The 25,178-nt window shown below is 32.5% G+C and overlaps 2 protein-coding genes across 3 annotated transcripts in view; one reads left to right on the plus strand and one right to left on the minus strand.

The window, feature by feature from the left end:
* Positions 1-3,937, minus strand: part of LOC141394336 (alpha-N-acetylgalactosaminidase) — a 386,219-nt gene extending 382,282 nt beyond the window's left edge. Inside the window, exon 1 of the mRNA XM_073968601.1 lies at positions 1,414-3,937. The gene's annotated coding sequence lies outside the window, so the exon portion shown is untranslated. The remainder of the gene's footprint in view (positions 1-1,413) is intronic.
* A 5-nt stretch (positions 3,938-3,942) lies between these two features.
* The window catches only part of Naglu (N-acetyl-alpha-glucosaminidase), an 84,811-nt gene continuing 63,575 nt past the window's right edge, over positions 3,943-25,178 (plus strand). The window contains exon 1 of one of the 2 annotated variants that reach the window (XM_073968598.1): positions 3,943-4,080. In XM_073968598.1, coding sequence (XP_073824699.1) covers positions 4,029-4,080 — 52 coding nt within the window. In that variant the 5' untranslated portion in view covers positions 3,943-4,028. The remainder of the gene's footprint in view (positions 4,081-25,178) is intronic. The other variant, XM_073968599.1, reaches the window with a different exon arrangement.

Consider the following 25,178-nt stretch of genomic DNA (forward strand, 5'->3'; position numbering starts at 1 on the left):
ATCTGCATCCAAATGCGGAAATTTTGTGTGAACATTTTTCTGAAAATCATATTTTTCGTGTCTTATATTTGCAATTGTCTCTACAATACCACGTACTCCATTGCACATTTTAGTTTTTTACGTTCCGGATCCAATAAATCATTCCTCGTGAAAATCCATCTACTAAAACGCGAGTTACGAGAAATTCCAAAGTAGAAAAATCACCTAAAATTGTTTTTGAAAATATCGCGTATTTTATCGCGTTTTCTGCGGATCGTTTCCACTGCAATGAAAAAACTAGCGCAGCATCTTCGTTCTAGCGGAAACAGAGATTTGAAAACTTTACTGATAAGGAAGCTACATTCATTTTATCCCAAAAAATAGTGTGGGATGCTACATCCACGGCTCTTGATTGATCGCCTTCAAATAGATATATATCGATGTAGATTTTCATGGTGGACACTGAAATCGGATGCGGACAAAAATTGTATGCACTTTGCGCAAATTAGCGATATTTTATAGGTTTTTTAATGCTAAGATGCAGCCGATGCTACATCTTAGAGTCCAAATTATATTTCGAAAATTATATACAACTTAATAGATATGGTCTTGCTGTACATGAAAATCACATGCGGACAATATGATTTTGATAATTACGCGATTTACACGTATTTTAAAATGCATATAAATTAAAATGGGTTATTTGACCTCTGTTTCCATTTCAGAAGTTGTGAGATATATCCTCATCAACCCAATTGCCTTCCCTAATGGGAAAGCTTTAATATGAATGTCAATAAAGCAAAATCCGTCTATTTTATTGGGAGATTTAAGCAAAATGAAGAAAGTATTCCTATAGATTTTTACAATATTTTCTACTACATAATGCATGTGAAAAAAATATTTTTTCGAACAAAAAATTATTTTTTTGACCAAAATATGTGCTTATTTTGGCTGTAACATCGAAACTATAACACCAATCTCTATGATTGTAGTCTCATTTGATTCGCCGTGAAGTTTTGATCCACAACAAATATTTATGTAATTTTATGACCACTAAATGGACCTTAATTTTGAAAAAAGTTGACTTATATTCAATAATTTATCAATTTTATGTACATTCCGCGAATTCTGTGTAACATTTTGCAGGTATTATGAAATCTACTCGCTGAAGTCGCTTCGAGAGAACTTTTTTGTAACAATTGTGCTCATTAAAATAATTAGCGTTTTTATAATATTTTCTTTCTTAAAAGGCGAAATAAAAGCGCCATAACTTTTGTCCGCAGCAACCAAAAATTGGCTCGCGACCAGATTCGTACTGGGAATTTTTTTCTTAACCTACATATCAAAAATCGTTGATGTAGCGCGAAAAAAATGTATCCTTTTTTTCTGAAATGGAATATGAAATAATTGACAATATTCGTGATATGTACTTACCGCAAGTCTTTTTGTAAAATATTTGTCTAATGTTGTAGTTTGTGTTCTTTTCATTTTTCACTTTACTTTTTTTCAACAAATGGGAATTAGAAAACTTAAAACACTCCCGGTATACTCGCTATCGAAAGCCAAACATGTTAATGCTGTTGCATGAATAGTTCGTTTTTCGTTTGACCAATTTTTCACCACGATGGTCAGAGATGCCAAAGTTATTGCAATTTCATTCTATCACGAGGGAATTGGAAAACTCGAAAATATATACATAACCATAATTTGGTACATTAAATTAATATTTACATAATATATCTACTTAATCGTTATGTATATAATTTATTTGTAGATAAAAAAATATATTTTTTCGATACTTAATACGAACAAAATTTTCATGAATTGAAACTGTTTCCCAAAAATAAATTTATATAAAAAATATATAAATACGTACGTATCGTACGTCCCTGGAATAAATCGCACATTATCTGAGATGTAGGATATTTTTCTATAGACAAACCAAAAAATAGCTGCAGGTTTCCGAGATATGTGGCTTTTTCAGAAAGTCATTGGAATATTCATATATCTATATTTTTGAAAATTTTATAGAAGAACCGGCATTAGAAGTCAATGTTGGTTTCGTTTATCCCAAAATGGGTTCACCAATACTAAGAAATGTTTCTTTTAATAGTTTTATGTATTCTTGAGAACTTCATTCACATTTTATAGAAAAATGGTCAAATTGAGCAGTTTTCTCAGGACATCGTTAAGTACCTAAAACAAAGCATAGTTGCACCAGATGCTTTTAGGTAATATACTCATTTGCAGAACCGTGTATTAAGATAAAGATATCCTCAGTCGAAACGTTCAATTTGTAAAATATATGTTATATCAATGACACTATAATAAAAATAAAAAATCTCAAGGGGCAAGGATCTATGCTCTGAATTGTTTTTAGGATATTTTCTATTCAATAAAGACAAATTTTAAAGTAAACCAAACTCGGTTGGCAATAATTACTTAGCACCATTTAAATATCCCAAATGGGGGCTATAGCAAAACGAGAAAATACGTTGCTAATATTTCGCAAAACGGTTTTCTACCTACGGAGAACATAAAATACCAAAATTTTAACAAATAGATTGGTAAATGTGCTTGCAATCTTTAAAATATATTATATTGGACGGTACCGCTCAATGGTGGCTCTACCTATACGCGAACAGATATTGACACTATTTTCTACATACATATGTTCTCCATCCACTGAAACCCCTTATACCAATTTGCAGCAAAATCGGTTGAAAAATGAACCTAATACGTAAAAACGGTCAATACCGACATGTGGTGGCTATAGGAAACCGCAGGTCTATGTGGCCCATATTTATCCACATACGACCCTCAACTATAAGAACATTTTTGGAAAGTTTTAGTAACCTACGTTCTTCACATTAAAAGTTATGAGTAAAGTTCCACTAAAGTGCCCATATTTCGCACTGTGCGATGACTGTAACTGTAAATCAGAAAGGTTTCAACCCTGTTTGATTCAGCATCCTTCGAATCTAATTAAAAAATTGATAAACATACTGTTCTCTAATAGCGTATGTTAACGCACTGAATCGAACCCGCTTTTTATTTGGTACAAATCGTATAGAGGAATAAAACGTATACATGAAGTTAACATAAACCTAATTCCGTAACAATGCTTTTTACGGAGTGCAATGATTTAGGTAAGTCACTTTATACTGATATTTGGAGTTGCCGTTGCAAGCCGATTACGAAACGATCAAAATGGTTTCCAATTTTGATAGGCTGTTCTTTTCATTTTGTAGGCACGCTGTATAATAACATAACTATAGGTTGTTTTAGTTGTTGATAGTTTTATCACAAATGCTCTGTTCCAAAACCTGCAAGGATTTACTATTTTCTACTACTATAACATTTGTTTCTTTATGTTATCGGAAAAAATAGTAAAAATTAGTAGATTCTTGCCGTTTTGGAACATACCAAAAATACTCTAATATACATATAGCAAGGCGTATTTGTAGAAGGTAGATCCAGGTTCTGGAACAGAGCAGCTTGATATATAATGTGTGTCTTTTTACTTACTAAATGTTGCTGAAACATTTTTTTCAGTAACTTTTCCTTTATACAACTGTCAAAATTTGCAACATTTGTAATAATTATTACTAATTATCACGTAAAAAGACACAGCTATAGTATAAAATATATCGTCTGATCCAGAACTGCAAGAATATACTATTTTTTACTATTTTTACGATAACATAAAGGAAAGATTGTTAGCGTAGTAAAAAGTTGTAGATTCTTGTAGGTTCTGGAACAGGCATATAGTGTTTCTCATTTGCTGTGTTCCAGAACCTGCAAAAAGCTACTATTTTTTACTACGATAACATTCCTTTATGTTATCGAAAAAAATAGTAAAAATTAGTAGATTCTTGCAGTACTGGAACAGAACAATTATGATACTTTAGCTTTGGGTATATACCCAATATGATTTTTTTAAACGAATAGGTAACTCTGAACACCTTAATAAAATATGTTTAAAGTTTCTGATCTGTTGATAGATAAATCAAAGATTCTGCTTAAAATATATTACTACATATTTGACAATGAAACTTGCTTTTAAGGGTAACAGCGTTCTCCTCATATTAGTTCACGTGGGTAAGAAAAGTTTATATTTTAATTTATTGGCTTTTTATTTATCCAAGGTTGGTTCATGGATTCCAAATGAAGTGGTGACTCAGTATTAGAATTTCCATCATGTTACAAAAAAATTAAATTTCTGTTTGTTTAGATGTGGTTTTTGCGCTTCCGTCTGTAATTTGTAAAATAATTAAATTTAACACAATTTTAGTGCTAAAATTTGTGATAACGTCTGCTGTATTAACTATATAGCAAAAAACTCATTATAATTTATCTCTAAAGTCCCGGTCGACACATTTGCACCCAGTCAAATGTAATCACTAAATTATGTTTGTATGAGTAGCAGTAAAACCCGAACAACAACAACAATGCGTCAACAAACGAAAGCACACGAAGTTGTTTATGCTGTGCGATCTAAGAACGTCCAATTTCATGAAATTTTTCAATCACTATAGTGTGGACCGGGACAAAGTATAACAGAATACAATATTTTTGTTTACCTGACTTTTGACGTTTGCGGTCTTTATGTATACTGTGAATTGCTTGTTTATCTTCTGCATATGATTTAATTCAAATAATGCATTTTGACAACTAGAATGGTAATCAGCTGTTTTTGGTGTAGTACCATAGACTAATGAATCGTATAGACATAGATTTGCTCTCAGCATTTATGTTCGAATTTTCGAAAATTGGTAGATGGCGTTAGTAGTTTTATTTATAGTTACTATAGATTTTAAACTATTTATTCTGATAAAAGACAACATGTGGATAATCTTTGGCCAGATCTACATCCTCATATAAACAAATTCAACAAAATATTACAATTTACCCCAAGATTAAGCAGTTTCCGTAAGGGCGATACCTACAAAAAAGAAGCACACTACAACCAGGTCAGGCAATGTGCGCTTACTGAGAGCAAGTGAGCGAAAACTTCAATGTAAAATGCATTGAAATGTATGCTCACTTGCTCTCAGCAAGCGCACATTGCCTATCCATGCACTACAATCTCTTTGTCTATACCAAGGCCTATAGTGTGATTTTAAATCACAATAATGTTTTTGACAACAAACATAACAATCAGGTGGACTTAGTGTCCAACTATATAAACTGTGGTATATGGTAGTACCTGTATTATTGTGCCATGCCTATACCCATGCACAGTGTCTAATTTTCCGAAAAACCTGGCCAAAAATTGAATTTTTTTATAAATTTACACTAAATAGGATCAAATATAGTTTATAGGATCCCCTGTGTGTATTTATGATCCTATTTGGTTTTTTTTGTCTTAATGTTTAAATTGTTCATAATACTAATATAATATCCAAAATTAACAACGGTTTTAAAATATATTTTTTGTAATTGTAATGAAGGGCACGTGAAATGTATTTAAAGTGTTCAGTGTCGCCAATGAAATGTGGGTTTTTTAATAATTGATGTCCGTACTTGTTGTTTTTTTCAAGGTAATTTTTTGCAATAAATAATTAAAATAGTTGTGAGTAAGATCGATTTGGGCTTATCATTTCATAAAACGGGAATTTTTTTTACCAATTTCCATCGAAACATATTTGTACTTTCCGTTTTTATGTGATATTTTGTCTTGGATATATATACATATTTTCGTTGATTCAAAATGTCAGAATATAGTATAGGGCAACTTCCTGGCTTTTAGGTAAAATTTAGAGTTTTTATGTATTCTAGGATCTATAGTCAAATTTTACGGCGATTATTTTGATCTGATACGATCACATTTTATAGGAGATTTTAGAGATTTGTGGGAAAAGGGACCATAAAATACCCCTTTTATGACTCGCATGAGGGTTACCAAAGACTCCACATACCTAAAGTGCAAGGATTCCAAGTAATATTAATGCCCGTAATTTCTACGCGTAGTTATCTATGATTTCATAGATATCCCCCATGTAAGCAAAATTTCATAATTTCAATACATAGGTAACGTTACCGGGTCGAAAACGGCCGTGTTACTTACACCAAGGACTTTGCCTGGTTGATCTTTGCCAATGTGTTAAAAATTGTAAAACACTTACATGTGGCAATATTTTTACGAAATCATGAATGAAAATCACCAATGTTACCACATGTTTTCAAAATTTACACGCCTCGGTAAATGGCACGTAGAAAATACCAAACGTGTAGGTAAATATAACTAATAGGTAGCTACCTATCCGGTTACCTAGGGCTAGAAATTACGGGCATAACTCAAATATGTCCAAATGGTAGAATTGATACCGAAATTTCCTTGTTATGTAGTGCAAATAGTAGAGCTGGCAAAAAATCGATGACACTATCGATAAAATCGATTATTTTTGAAAAATTAAATATCGATAGATAGTTTTGCCTATCGATATTATGGGAATAAAAACCTCCAACCTAAAATTCATCGGTATTTTTCGGTTTTGTGTGTGTGAGAAAGTAAGTCCGTAGTCGCACGTACACATTTTTCGGAAAAGTAAAATGTATTTTTTTAATATTTTTATAAAATAAAAGCAATTGTTTATTCTCCTTTATATTTCTTTGAACTACTTGTGCAAAATGTCAAGAAAAGCTTTAACATTTCCGTCATTTTCATCTCCAAATTAATGGTGTTGACAACTTAACGATAATATCGATAGCAATCGATATTTTAAAATATTATATCGAAAATACCTAATGTTGGGAATATCGATGGTTTGCCAGCTCTAGCAAATAGATGGTCTGTTCCTTTACTTTTAAAAATGGTAACAGTGGCAGAAAATGGTAAAAGTGGTAAACTGCTCTCATGTAAATTGTATGCTATTAAAAGTAAGGGAACACTTTACAGGTTAAAAATGGTAAAAAGTGTAACCTCAGGCACGTAAAGGAACAGAGCAAGAGATTTCATTTCTTTGGTGACTAATGCTTGGTTTACATCTTGATTTCATTTGGCGTTTAACCTATGGATTTGGCAGTTGAAATCGAGTGGATTTCGTAAATGTAAACTTAGCATTATAGTGAAAATTTTGTCTTTGACGCTAATCTTCTAAAATGATGTTTTGTATGACAATTTTGCCAAAACTCACATGAAGTACGACCTTGACCCTAAAATGTGTTTTTAATATTGCACATTTCTGGAGTTTATGTAAGATATAGAGTTTTAGTGTATTCTAGGACCTATAGTAATAGTTGATGGCGAACAAATTTGTAGAACATTTTGATCTGATACGATCATATTTTATAGAAGGGACCAAAAGGGCCCCTTTAATGATCGCCTGTAGGTTAGAAAATATGAAAAATGAAACCAGCGGCCTGAAAAACATATGAACCCAAGGCTAGGTCGAAATTTATTCATTTTTAGAGTTTTGGCCAGGTTTTTCGTAGAATTGCACACTGTGCCATGGTTTAATTAGAAGGGTTCGGTAAGTTGAGTGTTCCTAAAACTTCAACACAATATACACAATGTGTGTGTGCGTGTACTGTTTGAATAATATACCAAACAATTTTAAAAACGATTCAATGATTTTTAAAATTGTTTCTAGAAAATTTGTATGGAATATATTCTACTGTATTGCATTGAAATAAACCATGATACTTCATTAATTTTTCGCGTTTTTAGAAAATGCCCAAAAAAGTATTATAAACAAACCCACTTTTTGTTTTTGTGTTTACTAATTTTGAAGTTATATGAATTCAGGATTTTTTTTTCATCTAGATCTATCTCTTTACTTATACGATAGTCGTACCAAAATTATTTCTCTAACGTCAAAGACCTTAAAAGTACATAATTGCTTAATTCCAGTACTTTTTAATGGTAAATCTAGCAAACGTGCAAACTCTCACAATTTTCTTTACCATAGAAATTTATTCAAAATGTACGGAAACGGAAAAATGGCAAAACTTACGAACAATTTAGCTGAAATGTAAAAATTAAAGTATCAGCCAATCAGATGGTTTGGTTTTTTGGAATATTTTTGCGGGGTTTCTTGCATTTTGTTATAGCATTCTCTGTAATCTGTCATTTCACGCCTATAAAGCTTCATTGACTTATGCATTTCCACGCAGTTGGCCTAAAATCAAAGCTATTCAAAAAAAAAATCGACTTTTTTGTAATTTTCCACGTTTGATGAAAAATTTAAATATGGGATAAAAATTTAATCATAAATGTTATAATCATATGTCAGGGCACACCAGGGATTTGTTAGGAATATAGTAAGAGTATTTTCTCAATCAAAAATCAAGGGATTTGCATATAAGGATACACATATATTACCCTCCAAAGTTTTTGGCACTTTTTAAAGAAAGCCAGATTGCAGGAAAACTATCCGTTTTAGAGAAAAAAGTTATTTTTAATATTTGGTTTTGTTATTTCGGCTGAAGGTTATTAAAAACTCAGTTTTTGTTTTGTTTTGTTTTCTCTTTACTTATCCAATGTTTCAATTGTCATTGACAAACATCTTCAGGGATCTATTACAAAAAACATATTATTACAAGATGACAAATGAAATAATACAACACAAACATTACATTTATAGAGGAAGTGCAGCGACTGCTCGAATTTTACGTTGAAGCTAAACTAAGTTTTCTTTAGTCTGTGCTTATAAACTGTATTCTTATAGATATATGCACAGTGGTCCGTGTCAGTTTTGTAATTAATTCTTTTGTCGTTAGGTATACTTATTATATGTAGCATCTCTAGTGTGAACCTTCTCTTGTAATTATTTTCTTGAGCTAGTATATCGACGTCTTTAAAATTCGGCTTGTGTCCTGTCAGTGTGCAATGTGCTGCTAATGCCGTCTTTTGTTCAAGTAGTTTTTCTGATTTTTGATCCGAATTATGTCCGGAAAGTCTAGTTTTAATTTTTGTTTTTGTGGTGCCAACATATACCTTTTGGCATACGTTGGTTTCGTCACCGTTACAAGCTATCTTATAAACTATATTGCACTTGTCTTCTTTTTTAGTCTTAGATTTAGTTTTACTAAACATAATGTTAACATTATTATTGGTTCTTAAAGCTATGTGATATTTGTCTTTATTATAAACGTCGGAACTACATAATCTCTCGGAAAATGCCGGAATATATTTTACTGCTTTATATACTTTTTCTTCTCTTTTTCCATTTTGCGATCCTTTTTGGCATGTGTTAATAATTCATTAATTGTTCTTAATGGGAATTCATCCTTTGCTAGTATTTGCCTTATTTTTACTTCGTTATTTGAGTGGAATTGCTGGTCACTTATATTTAAAATCCAGTTAATGAAGTTTATTGCTGTGTTCACCTTTACTCTCCTGGGGTGCTTTGAGTAGAAGTTTATCAATCGTCCGGAAGCTGTTGGTTTTTGATACCAATCTAATTTAATTTCGTTGCCTTGTCGAATTATCATTGTGTCTAAGTAGGGTAGTTTATTATGATTTTTTACTTCATGTGTAAACTGGATGTTCTTGTCAAATGAGTTAAATATTTTTAATATGTTTTCGATTTCAGTTTTCTTGATTATACAAAATATATCGTCCACGTACTTAGTTAATAATCTCGGTTTCGTCGTCAGCTTTTTCATAGAAGCGTCGAATAATTCTTCCATTACTACGTTAGCAATAGTCGGTGACGCTGGCGATCCCATTGGAAGTCCTTTTCGCTGCTCGTACACTTTGTCTTCGAACATGAAATATCTTGAATCTTTTATGCAAAGAGTCAATATTTCTATAAATAAGTCCTTGGGTATCTTTGTATGGTCCTTAAGTATATTCCATTTTTCGGTGATGGTTTTTAATGCTAAATTTATTGGTACGCTTGCAAATAACGACACCACGTCAAATGATATCAATATTTCGCCTTCGTTAATACTTGTATTGTTAATTTTGGCTTTGAAATCCACTGCGTCTTTGATGTTATATATTGAGTCCTCTGTCAAGTGCTTTAAAATATCAACCATATATTTGTACAGTCCGTATGAAGGTGCATTTATTGAAGAGCATATTGGTCGTAGTGGTATTCCGTCGTTGTGAATGTTTGGAAGGCCGTATATCCGTGGAGCGATTGAGGTATTTGTCGCCAATTTATTTTTCTCTATAATATTTATTATGTTTAGATTAAATAATTTATACACCATTTTGTTGTTTTTGTTTTGAAGTGTAGTAGTTGGATCCCTTTTTAATCTTCGATATGTACACATATCCCGTAAAATATTCTTCTTTTTCGTTTCATAGTCCTACATTGCGACAGTCTTTATCAGCACTTAATATTAATACGTCCTTACTTTCTTTTATGAATTGTTTTGTTTGGCCAACTGTGTCAATTATAAGTTTGTCCCTTGTACTTAATTTTCTCCGTTTTAAGTGGTCGTCAATAAGTGATACTAATTTTATTCTTGCATTCTCCTGTTCTTCTTAATTTTCTAATGTCTGAATGCACTCTTCACTCTCAGCAATGACGTTAAGTAGGGGGAATGCAGTGTTTGTTGTTAGCAATGCAAATTTCGGTCCCATCTACAACAGCCACTGAACGTCGTTTGGTATGCTTACATTGGTGTTGTTGGTAAACCATTCGTTGTTTTGTTGAATGTTGAGTTCTGCTTGTTGTTTTTCTTTTAATCGTTGATAGTTGTTGATGTGTCTTGTTTTGTTATTGTTGTCATAGTAGCATAGAATATTTTCGCTCTCAATATAACTGTTCTCGTTCATTACATGTTTGAGTTTGGCCCTTGTTTTTGTAAGCATGGTTTTATTGTTGTGAAGTTCTTTAAGTTTTTGTTGTATTAAAAGTTTGAGTAATTTGAGGTGAAAATTGTAGTTGTATGTTTCTAATGTTGACAATAAATTTGGAGGGATTTTATCATTTGTTTTGAATATGTTACAGGTGTTGTTTGTTGTATTATAAATGAATGTTGGTATTATTCATAAGTTTCGGCATTTTATCAGGAATGTTGTCGATGCTGTCAGTGAAGATGCTTGTTTATTATATTTGGAATATTGTTTGGTGTTGTTGATCGTGTTTTTGTTATATTTTTCTTTTATCTCTTTGTATAATTGCATTTTGAACTTGAATCTTACTCTTTTTCATTACGGCGTGCCTCCTGTGTAGGATGTTGTTGTTGCGTATTGTTGACCTGGCAAATTTTTATTATTTGGTTTTGTTATTTCGGCTGAAGGTTATTAAAAACTCAGTTTTTTGTTTTGTTTTCTCTTTATTTATCCAATATTTGAAATTGTCATTGACAATCATCTTCAGGGATCTATTATAAAAAACATATTATTACATGATGACAGATGAAATAATACAACACAAACATTACATTTATTTAAGAAGTGCAGCGACTGCTAAAATTTTACGTTGAAGCAAAACTAAGTTTTCTTTCGTCTGTGCTTATGAACTAGATTCCTATAGATATGTGCACAGTGGTCCGTGTCATTTTTGTAATTCATTCTTTTGTCGTTAGGTATATTTATTATATGTAGCATCTCTAGTGTGAACCTCCTCTTGTAATTATTTTCTTGAGCTAGTATATCGACGTCTTTAAAATTGGGCTTGTGTACTGTCAGTGTGCAATGTGCTGCTAATGCTGTCTTTTGTTCAAGTAGTTTTTCTGATTTTTGATCCGATTTATGTCCGGAAAGTCTATATATTCCGGGGGTTTCGGAGAGATTATGTAGTTCGGACGTTTATAAGAGCTCTGTTCCTTTACGTGCAAGAATCTTCAAGTTTTACCACTTTTTACTCGAAAAGCGTTCCTTTACTTCAGACACCATACAATTCATATGGGAGCATTTTACAACTTTCACTACTTTTGCCGGTTTTACCATTTTCAAAAGTAAAGGAACAGACCAAATAAAGACAAATATCACATAGCTTTAAGAACCAAAAATAATGTTAACATTATGTTTGTAAAACTAAATCTAAGACTAAAAAAAGAAGACAAGTGCAATGTAGTTTATAAGATAGCTTGTAACGGTGACAAAACCAACGTATGCCAAGAGGTATATGGTGGCACGACAAAAACAAACCCTAAAACTAGACTTTCCGGACATAAATAGGATCGAAAATCAGAAAAAACACTTGAACAAAAGACGGCATTAGCAGCACATTGCACAGTGACAGGACACAAGCCAAATTTTAAAGACGTCGTCAAGAAAATAATTACAAGAGAAGGTTCACACTAGAGATGCTACATATAATAAATATAACTAACGACAAAAAATGAATTACGAAACTGACACGGACCACTGTGCACATATCTATAGGAATCTAGTTCATAAGCATAGACGAAAGAAAACTTAGAATTCGAGCAGCCGCTGCACTTCTAAATTAATAAATGTTAGTGTTTGTGTTGTTTTATTTCATTTTTCATCTTGCAATAATATGTTTTTTGTAATAGATCCCTGAAGATGATTGTCGATGACAATCGAAATATTGGATAAATCAAGAGAAAACACAACAAAAAAACTGAGTTTTTGATGACCTTAAGCCGAAATAACAAAACCAAATATTAAAAATTTGCCAGGTCAACAATACGCAACAATCAAAAAGAGTAAGATTCAAGTGCAAAAAGCAATTATGCAAAGAGATAAAAGAAAAATATAACAAAAACACGATCAACAAAAGCAAACAATATTCCAAATATAATAAACAAGCATCTTCGCTGACAGCATCGACAACATTCTTGATAAAATGCCGAAACTTAGCAATAATACCAACATTCATTTATAATACAACAAAAAACACCTATAACATATTCATAACAAATGATAAAATCCCTCCAAATTTATTGTCAACATTAGAAACATACAATTACAATTTTCACCTCAAATTACTCAAACTTTTAATACAACAAAAACATAAAGAACTTCACAACAATAAAACCATGCTTACAAAAACAAGGGCCAAACTCAAACATGTAATGAACGAGAACACTTATATTGAGAGCGAAAATATTCTCCGCAAAAACTATGACAACAATAACAAAACCAGACACATCAACAAATATCAACGAATAAAAGAAAAACAACAAGCAGAACTCAACATTCAACAAAACAACGAATGGTTTACCAACAACACCAATGTAAGCATACCAAACGACGTTCAGTGGCTGTTGTCGATGGGACCAAAATTTGCATTGCCAACAACAAACACTGCATTCCCCCTACTTAACGTCATTGCTGAGAGTGAAGAGTGCATTCAGACATTAGAAAATAAAGAAGAACAGGAGAATGCAAGAATAAAATTAGTATCACTTATTGACGACCACTTAAAACGGAGAAAATTGAGTACAAGAGATAAACTTATAATTGACAGAGTGGGCCAAACAAAACAATTCATAAAAGAAAATGAGGACGTATTAATATTAAGTGCTGATAAAGGGGGAAAGACTGTCGCAATGTAAAAAGGATTACGAAACAAAACTGAAGGATATTTTACGGGATATGTGTACATATCGAAGATTAAAAAGAGATCCAACTACTACACTTCAAAACAAAAACAAAATTGGTGAATAAATTATTTAATCTAAACATAATAAATATTATAGAGAAAAATAAATTGGCGAAAAATACCTTAATCGGTCCTCGGATATACGGTCTTCCAAAGATTCACAAGGACGGAATTCCACTACGACCAATATGCTCTTCAATAAATGTACCTTCATACGGACTGTCCAGATATATGGTTGATATTTTAAAGCACTTTACAAAGGACTCAATATATATAACACCAAAGACGCAGTGGATTTCAAAGCCAAAATTAACAATACAAGTATTAACGAAGACGAAATATTGATATCATTTGACGTGGTGTCGTTATTTCCAGGCGTACCAATAAATTTAGCATTAAAAACCATCACCGAAAAATGGACCATACAAAGATACCCAAATACTTATTTATAGAAATACTGACTTTTTGCATAAAAGATTCCAGATATTTCATGTTTGAGGACAAAGTGTACGAGCAGCGAAAAGGACTTCCAATGGGATCGCCAGCATCGCCGATTATTGCTGACGTAGTAATGGAAGAATTATTGGACGCTTCTATGAAAAAGCTGACGACGAAACCGAGATTATTAACTAAGTACGTGGACGATATATTTTGTATAATCAAGAAAACTGAAATCGAAAACATATTAAAAATATTTAACTCATTTGACAAGAACATCCAGTTTACACATGAAGTAAAAAATCATAATAAACTACCCTACTTAGACGCAATGATAATTCGACAAGGCAACGAAAATAAATTAGATTGGTACCAAAAACCAACAGCTTCCGGACGATTGATAAACTTCTACTCAAAGCACCCCAGGAGAGTTAAGGTGAACACAGCAATAAACTTTATTAACAGGATTTTCAATATTCAGGCATGTCACAGATTCCGATCGGAATGGTTTCAATTCCGTAATTTCATTTCGATCGTTTTTGTTTTGGCTTCTCCAGATTTCGGTCGATTTGGTGAATTCCGAAAATCTTATTTTTTAGTATTAATATGGCAACATTAGGGGAAACAAAACAAAAACATATGATTAGAAAAGACTGTAGAAGTGGGAATTCTGAAAATATTGTGTTTATAGGAAGCTTTTTTTGTCCGAAAAGAGTGTTAATTTTTATTGGATTTTCAGTTTTACTGTAATTGAGACGCAAAAAATCGACATAACATTAAAAAATACCGTGTTTGAGTTCTTTCTTATTTTGTTATTTTTTATGTTTGCTTTATGTTACCATTCGTAATGCCAGATTGTTTAGTTTTTAGAAACGATAAATCTTTATTCAAAGAAAAACGTGATTTTCACGAAAAAAATATGTGGCAACACTTTGTTAATAATTGGTTTTGTTGATTGAGAAATAATGGAAATTTGCGAATTTTTTTAATAAAATAATAAAAAATATGAAATTGAATGTGATTTTTTTATTAGAACAATGTTTTTATTATTTTGGAGTGTTATAAAGTGACATGTTACCAAAAAAAAAAATACAATTCCACTTGATAAACCAAAAGTGGTTTCATTCCGAAAGAATTTTTCGTTTTTCGGTTTCTGAAGAAGCTAAATACGGAATCAATTCCACTTTCGATCGGAATTGGTTTCTGTGACATGCATGATAAGTGACCAGCAATTCCACTCAAATAACGAAGTAAAACTAAGGCAAATACTAGCAAAGAATGGTTTCCCATTAAGAACGCAAAATGGAAATAAGAGAAGAAAAAGTATATAAAGCAGTATCATATATTCCGGGATCTTGGGAGAGATTATGTAGTTCGGACGTTTATAATAAAGACAAATATCACATAACTTTAAGAACCAATAATAATGTTAACATTATGTTTAGTAGACAAGAAGATTAGATTAGAAGACAAGTGCAATGTAGTTTATAAGATAGCTTGTAACGGTGACGAAACCAACGTATGCTAAAAGGTATATGTTGGCACGACAAAAACAAAACTTAAAACTATACTTTCCGGACATAAATCGGATCAAAAATCAAAATAACCACTTGAACAAAAGACGGCATTAGCAGCACATTGCACACTTACAGAACACAAGCCCAATTTTAAAGACGTCGATATACTAGCTCAAGAAAATAATTACAAGAGAAGGTTCACACTAGAGATGCTACATATAATAAGTATACCTAACGACAAAAGAATTAATTACAAAACTGACACGGACCACTGTGCATATATCTATAAGAATGCAGTTTATAAGCACAGACTAAAGAAAACTTAGTTTAGCTTCAACGTAAAATTCGAGCAGTCGCTGCACTTCCTCAATATATGTAATGTTTGTGTTGTATTATTTCATTTGTCATCTTGTATATATGTATATATATATATGTTTTTTGTAATAGATCCCTGAAGATGGTTGTCGATGACAATCGAAATATTGGATAAATAAGGAGAAAACAAAACAAAAAAACTGAGTTTTTAATGACCTTCAGCCGAAATAACAAAACCATATATTAAAAATTTGCCATGTAAACAATACGCAACAACATCATACACGGGAGGCACGCCGTAATCTAAAAGAGTAAGATTCAAGTTCAAAATGCAATTATGAAAAGAGATAAAAGAAAAATATAACAAAAACACGATCAACAACAACAAACAATATTCCAAATATAATATACAATCATCTTCACTGACAGCATCGACAACATTCTTGATAAAATGCCGAAACTTAGCAATAATACCAACATTCATTTATAATACAACAAAAAACACCTATAACATATTCAAAACAAGTGATAAAATCCCTCCAAATGTATTATCAAGATTAGAAACATACAATTACAATTTTCACCTCAAATTACTCAAACTTTTAATACAACAAAAACATAAAGAACTTCACAACAATAAAACCATGCTTACAAAAACAAGGGCCAAACTCATACATGTAATGAACGAGAACACTTATATTGAGAGCGAAAATATTCTCCGCTACTATGACAACAATAACAAAACCAGACACATCAATAAATATCAACGATTAAAAGAAAAACAACAAGCAAAACTCAACAATCAAAAAAACAACGAATGGTTTACCAACAACACCAATGTAAGCATACCAAACGACGTTCAGTGGCTGTTGTCGATGGGACCGAAATTTTCATTGCCAACAACAAACACTGCATTCCCCCTACTTAACGTCATTGCTGAGAGTGAAGAGTGCATTCAGACATTAGAAAATAAAGAAGAACATGAGAATGCAAGAATAAAATTAGTTTCACTTATTGACGACCACCTAAAACGGAGAAAATTGAGTACAAGAGACAAACTTATAATTGACACAGTGGGCCAAACAAAACAATTCATAAAAGAAAATAAGGACGTATTAATATTAAGTGCTGATAAAGACTGTCGCAATGTACAAAAAGAACTATGAAACAAAACTGAAGGATATTTTACGGGATATGTGTAGATATCGACGATTAAAACGGGATCCAACTACTACACTTCAAAACAAAAACAACAAATGGGCGGATAATTTATTTAATCTAAACATAATAAATATTATAGAGGAAAATAAATTGGCGACAAATACCTCAATCGGTCTTCCAAAGATTCACAAGGACGGAATACCACTACGACCAATATGCTCTTCAATAAATGCACCTTTATACGGACTGTCCAGTTATATGGTTGATATTTTAAAGCACTTGACAAAGGACTCAATATATAACATCAACGACGCAGTGGATTTCAAAGTGTACGAGCAGCGAAAAGGACTTGCAATGGGATCGCCAGCGTCACCGATTATTGCTGACGTAGTAATGGAAGAATTATTGGACGCTTCTATGAAAAAGCTGACGACGAAACCGAGATTATTAACTAAGTACGTGGACGATATATTTTGCATAATCAAGAAAACTGAAATCGAAAATACATTAAAAGTATTTAACTCATTTGATAAGAACATCCAGTTTACACATGAAGTAGAAAATCATAATAAACTACCATACTTAGACGCAATGATAATTAGACAAGGCAACGAAATTAAATTAGATTGGTACCAAAAACCAACAGCTTCCGGACGATTGATAAACTTCTACTCAAAGCACCTCAGGAGAGTAAAGGTGACCACTGCAATAAACTTCATTAACTGGATTTTAAATATAAGTGACCAGCAATTCCACTCAAATAACGAAGTAAAAATAAGGCAAATACTAGCAAAGAATGATTTCCCATTAAGAACAATTGATGAATTATTAACACATGCCAAAAAGGATCGCAAAATGGAAATAAGAGAAGAAAAAGTATATAAAGCAGTAACATATATTCCGGGATTTTCGGAAATATTATGTAGTTCGGACGTTTATAATAAAGACAAGCATCACATAGCTTTAAGAACCAATAATAATGTTAACATTATGTTTAGTAAAACTAAATCTAAGACTAAAAAAGAAGATAAGTGCAATGTAGTTTATAAGATAGCTTGTAACGGTGAAGAAACCAACGTATGTCAAAAGGTATATGGTGGCACGACAAAAACAAAAATTAAAAATAGACTTTCCGGACATAAATCGGATCAAAACTCAGAAAAACCTCTTGAACAAAAGACGGCATTAGCAGCACATTACACACTGACAGGACACAAGCCCAATTTTAAAGACGTCGATATACTAGCTCAAGAAAATAATTACAAGAGAAGGTTCACACTAAAGATGCTACCTATAATGAATATACCTAACGACAAAAGAGTGAATTACAAAACTGACACGGACCACTGTGCACATATCTATAGGAATCTAGTTCATAAGCATAGACGAAAGAAAACTTAGAATTCGAGCAGTCGCTGCACTTCTTAAATAAATGTAGTGTTTGTGTTGTATTATTTCATTTGTCATCTTGTAGTAATATGTTTTTTGTAATAGATCCCTGAAGATGATTGTCGATGACAATCGAAATATTGGATGAATAAAGGGAAAACAAAACAAAAAACTGAGTTTTTAATGATCTTCAGCCGAAATCAAATATTAAAAATTTGCCAGGTCAACAATACGCAACAAGAAAAAAGTTATTTATTAAAAAATGCTTAAAAAACTCAAAAATAAAATTTTTATAAACAATTTTAAGTTTTCTCACAAAAAAATCTCGGGGCTAAGTGGGTTAAAATTTGTGTGGTAGAAAAGCATAAGAGAGCGTATTTCAGCATTATTTATGCTTTAAGAGAACTGCAAATTTTGCTTCTTTTTGGAATGCGGGATGGTTTTCAGGTTCCCTAGCACAAAATTGGAAAAATAGTACTAATTAATACAATTTTGGAGGTTCTAGAACACAACTAGTATGTAATTTCTTTATCCGAATTTACGGACCTAAATACTAAACTTGTAAATTAAATGTTGCAGGGCCTAATAAACCTAGTACGGGGGTGTTGTTGATCTGCCTACGAGTCAAACCCGCCGTCATCATGCAATCGTGAGCAAACCTCTCCCACAAGTGTGCGTGCCTTGGCACCTGTGGTCGAAAGTACTGCGACAAGCACACAACGTAAGGGCAAATATTTATTTTTTTATTTTATTTGTTAACCTAGCACAATGAGGACATTAATATTCTTATAGATTAGTGCTAGTGGTTTAGAGTTAGCATCAAGATAGATAGATTATAAATTATATAAAAAGAAAAGTAAAAAATTAAGTAATGCATGATAAGTATTAAATTAAGACTTCAATTCAATTCAAATGTTCTTTATTTTCAAATTATTAAATAATTAAATATGTATTGAATATTTTGACTTATAAAGAATATATCAGCATGGTTTACATTTAAACCGTGAGCTGGAACGTTGAGTTTTTATTTAAATTTAATTTATTTGATCTTAATAGTTAAATTCGGCTATTAGCATATTTCTATAACTTAGGGCCTCTTTTAAAAATTTGTATAAGTTCGACCAAGAAAAATCTTCACCACCGTTTAGTATGCTAATAATATCATTAATTGTTAAATAGTTGGAATTGAAGTATTTAGCTCGTATGTGTCTCAAAATTGGACAGCGGCCATTAAAATGGATTAAGGTTTCCGCCTCACCTAAATTACATAATGAACATCTTTGGGTATTTGCATTTCTATATTTGTTGTAATTTAGCCACAGCAGGTCTCCCCTAGCTTTGAGTATAAGCGTAATTTGATCTTGTGTTAAAGCATCGTCGCAATATAAGGGACCAATGTTATGATCAAGGAGTTTGTATATTCTGTGTTCGCTTTCCTGTGATTTTTGCACGTATGAGTCAAAAGATTTTGCTTTTAATATCATGATTAGATTATATCCTGCCTCCATCCATCGTTTCTTATCTGTTTTTACATTCAAAATGTTTATGTTATTTTCACTATGTTGCGACATAAAATCTTCAAACCAGGCTAAGTTTTTGTTTGCCAGTTTCTCGGCGAATATGAGGGGTAAACGTTGATTATCTAAGTCAAATAAGAACTAAGCCAGATATTTTATATGAAGAGAGTACGTGTAAATAAAACCAGGTTCGTATCCTATTTCCAAAGCTAATACGTAATTTGGTGTTGATTGTGGGAGTTTCAAGATTCTTTTTATGAAGTATCTATACAGTTTTTCAACCTCATTAAAATATGCGTTTCCCCAAACTTGCGCCCCATAACTGTGTATGGAACGACATACAACCAGAAACATTTTCCATTTTGCGGTTAGGTGTACTGTAGGTTTGGATATAAAACACTTCCACGTTGAATTTATTGTCATTTTATTTGCTTCTTCCTTTTTGTGCATATGTTTTGTGAAAGATAATGTAGGCGTTAAAAGCATTCCATGGTATTTATATTCATTCACTACCCTTATTGATTCACCTTTATGCGTCCATCTTTCTGTTCCAGATAGTCTACCCCCTTTTCGAAACACCATTATCTCTGACTTTATGTGGTTTACTTCCATTCCCCATTTATGACAATAAATTTCGAGGTTATTAATCATACGTTGCAGGATCTGGGGACTATCAGCCATTAACACAATGTCGTCCGCATACATTAAAAGTCGGATATTCGTTTCTTCTACATACAAACCACCATCAAGGTTGTTGTGCAAATCATTTAGATAGATTGCAAACAATAGGTGACAGCAAACACCCTTGCTTTACACCAGTGCATGTTTTAAAATATTCAGATCATTCATCGCCAGACCATACTGCTGACTTCGTGTCTTGATACATTTTTTCAACAAATCGAACTATTTTTGATGATAAACCAATCTCGTGAAGTTTGTAGACTAAGAGATCTCTTGGTACCCTATCGAAAGCAGCCTTGAAAACAACGAAGAAGGCATAGACTTTCTTATTTTCATTATTTTTTATATTTACTATTGCAGCAAGGTTAAAAAGGTTGTCTACAGTAGAATACCCCTTACGAAAACCCGCCTGATATTCGTTCAGTACTTGGTATCTATTTATCCAATCCGATATTCTAATGTTTACCATTCCGACCATCAACACGGTGCTCTTGAAGCAATTTTAAATGGAAGGTGCTTACACCTCGGAAGTTTTTGCGGATTCCGAAACTACAATGTTTATAGAAGAGAAAAATCAAAAAACTAAAAAAATCGCGATTTAAGTTGACATTTTTACGGGTTGTTTAGGTTTTAACAATTTTACTAAGAAACTGAAAGTCCTATCAAAATAGTACTGAAGAAAATGTTGTAGCTATGTAAATTCTCTACAAGATTGACCTTTATGGTATTCTCGTCGGTTTTACCGTTTTTGAGATATAGAAGTTCAAATTGGGACAATTCAAATTGAATTCAATTCTGTATCGCCCCCTAATAAAACAATGTCATGACTGCAAATTCCCAACTTAAACTTATATTTATATATAAATGTTACAACTTAGGATAAGTTACTTAGGCCAGTCTTGTAGAGAATTTTCATAGCTTTAAGATTTTCTCAGGTCCCATATCGATAAGACTTACCGTATTCAAGCAAAATCGCGAAGCCCTAACAAAAAACCTAAAAATGTAAACTGAGCTTCTCTATCTCAAAAATGGTACAGGCTGGGAACAAATGATAACGTCAATCCTCTAGAGAATTTTCACAGCTACAAAATTTTCTTTAGCTCCATTTCGACTGGACTTGCGGTTTCCAAGCAAAATCGTGAAAACCTAAAAAACACCTAAAAATGTGAATTTTGACCGAGATTTATTTAAAAATTCCTACAGCGATTTTTTCTAGTTTTTGGATTTTTCTCATCTATGAACACTGCTGTTTTAGAATTCTCAAAAACTTTCCCTGTGTAAGCGGTTTTCTTCAAAAGTTAGTTAAGGCGCACCCTTCACGACATGGTTTTATAAGGGGGCGATACAGTCGGTGCATTGTCCCCAAAGCGCTCCGGCGATTTTTTTTGTTTTTTGATTTTTCTCATCTACGAACATTGTAGTTTCAGATTCCGCAAAAACTTCCAAGGTGTAAGCACCTTCCATTTAAAATTGTTTTAAGAGCACCGTGTCAATTTAGCAATGCAATTCATAAGGGAAATACCTCTATAATTATTAACATTGTTATATCGAATTTTTTGTGGATTGGTAATATTATAGATCCGTATACACATCGCAGAGTGATTTTAAGAATTCATTAGTGGCGTTAATGAAAAACTCATAGGGTATTCGATCCTCTCCTGGTGCTTTATTGGCTTTCACACTCTTCAATTGATTCTTTAATTCTGCTATTGTAAATTCTCTATCTAAGAGATAATCAGAAAAATTGTCAGGAGCATAATAAATCGGTTCCGTACTGCAGGTGGGGTTAAGGAGTCGTTCAAAGTATTTACTTACCTCTTCTACGGGGATGCTACAAGCGTTCTCGTTATCCACTTGTCGAATCTCTTTTGCCAGCGACCACCATGTTTTACTATCTGAAACACTATCCAACCTTTGTCCCAATTTTTAATAATACTCAGACTTTTTGCGTTTACATAAACCAACATATTGTTTCTTTTGTTCGATATATAAAAGCCTGTCGGTTGTTCTCCCTGATTTTCTAAATTTTCTAAATTCAACTTTTTCATCGCTTTCTTTCTAACATTTAAGCATTGAATATCGAACCATTTACTTTTAAACTGGTGTATTTTCGCATTTTGGCTAGTCGTGTATGACTCTTGAATTATTTTGGAATAATCATTTAGTAGTGGTATACATGAGAATCTGTGGAGGTTTGGGACTAATACTGGTTTTCTTCGCGATTTTTTTATGTGAGAGTGGTATTGATAGGGTTAGCATTATTGGGAAATGATCCGACCAAATCTGTTTATCTACTTGAAATGTGGTTACATAACGAAGAATTTCTATCGATGTAACACACAAGTCGATCACTGAACTTCCATTTTTATTTGAAAAAGTGTAATTTCCTTCAATGTCCCCCGAACACCGACCATTTATAATAACTAGTCCGTTATTATTACACATATCTATAAATCTTCTGCCGTTTGTGTTAATAGTCATAACGTATGATCTTCTGCTGCTAAAACAATTTCCAAGAACTTCTTCTGGTATTTCTTGTTCATCACCAATTCGACAATTGTGATCGCCAATTACAATTTTATTTCATTCGTATCTCTCCATAGTCCCCTTTAACTTTTCGAGATCTTCGTTCCAAGTTACTCCTCTTAGATAGACAGGTATAATCTCGATTTTCGTTGAGTTAAACTCACATAGTAACACATCCTGATGATCTATCTTGGTGAAAATATGCTTAAACCCTTTGCTTTCTAATTGCTTACTTACACCGCATATTTGACCTCCAATTCCTTTGCCTCTAGTGCTAGTTCTGGTAGCCGCGGTCCAGTATGTATTGAAATTTTGAATTTTTTGGAATAATATCCCTGATTCTTTAATTCGACATGAGTTTCCGTAAGAATGAATATATCAAAAGTATTTAAGTATTGGAAGAAAAGATGGTGAAGATTTTTGTTGCTCAAGCCATTTATATTATAGGCCATTATTCTTAAAGAGTGTATAACAGTTTGTTCAATATTATTATTTTTACATATATTAATATTTTTATGATTTGATTTATCGGTATAATTTTTGGATTTAATTAGTTTTTTGATTGCAACTTTTCAACAAAATGTTTGTAATTTATATTTACGTTTTGGATATCTTTGCCAAAAATATTGGTGAATACGCCTATTCCACAGCTTTGACCACACATCAGCCTATTTTCACTATTCCAATGCAACGTCCTGCCCTCCGTGACCAGTTGTTCCCCACGAACTCCTATCCTAATATCTTTATTGACACTCTGAAGTTCCTTTTTCGTAGCAGCATCACTCTTTTCCTCTGCAGACGTGGTCCACTTAGATCCTTTTCTATAAAGATATTCGTGCATCAAGTTCATAAGATCTCTGGTAGTCATATTTCCCACCATGGCCGAGTTATCGAGTGATGTTTCCATTAGTTTGTGTTTTACCTTTTGTTCACATTGAGCCACTGTACCGGTTAAGGTGAATGGCGAGCTAGCTGGCGATGTTGACATCTTTTTAGGAGCTAATGAAGTTTGAATTTGTTTGAATTTGCAGTTACCAGAATGAGTATTTGTTATTTGTTTGCCTGTTGGAGATTGTATGCACTTTTTATTTGGGAATGTGCTGTATTTATTGTATTTGGGATGTATTATATATTACGAAATTTTGCAAAGTATACTTTTAGGATTGGCGGTAATTCCTCTTCTTCCTTGTGATGATTGATAACTTCTGTGTAATCACGCTTCATAAACTTAGCGATATGGCTACCTCGTACAAAACTAATATTTGCGATAGTGAACAGACACAGCTGTTTTTTATTTTTAATCTGACCAACTCTTTTAGCGTTTGAGTTATTTGTAAATAAAAAACTTTCCAGTGTAATAATTGTAAAAAGTGATTTTTAAAGTTGATTCTGTGAAACGTCGCTGAATTATTGTTAACGTGCTTCAATATTAACCGATGCCCGTTCAAGGATTTCAATATTTTTTTTTGTGAAAGCGCGGCAAATACTGATACTTTTCCGCAGACAAATATGGAGCTTCAGGATAATACGTCTTCTACCCGGTAAGAACTTCACTCAACTTAAGACTTACTACTATAATACTTTTTTTTAACATGTTTTTAAAATGCAGGTGGTTACTTAAATCTGAATATTTGGTGGAACAATATTCCAAAGGCGTATTGTTGGTATAAAGAACTGTTTCTCAGACTTGAAATTTTTAAATTTGAGCTGTTTGATTTTCTTGCCTCTTTTTGAGATCGCGAACTATAATCTCTCTATTAAATATGACGGTTCTTTGTTATATATGATTTTATGCAGGAATATTAGACTTTTATATTTCAATTAGTTTTCAAAGCTCATGTTGAATATTTGGTAGGCAAAAGCAGAGATCCGATCAAATCGCTTTTTATTGAAAACATATCTCTCTATATTGTTAAATGCAACCTTTAGTGTTTGATGATCATTATAGTTGCGGTTAGAAAATACTTCAGAACCATAAAGAAGCGTAGGAATTAGATACGATTTCGCTAACAGCATATGTATTTCCTGGGGAGTTGAGGCTTGAACTGACCAGAGGTTACGTAACATTGCGTGGACTTTTCCAGCAGCAGCAACTATGTGGTTAGACCATGTAAGTTTTTCATTAAACACAACGCCAAGATTGGTATTGACTGATTTATTATCAAATTGTCTAGTTG

Source organism: Musca autumnalis, unplaced genomic scaffold (assembly GCF_047663935.1).
Source record: "Musca autumnalis isolate F117 unplaced genomic scaffold, ASM4766393v1 scaffold_2, whole genome shotgun sequence".
In the NCBI taxonomy this organism is placed as follows: domain Eukaryota; kingdom Metazoa; phylum Arthropoda; class Insecta; order Diptera; family Muscidae; genus Musca; species Musca autumnalis.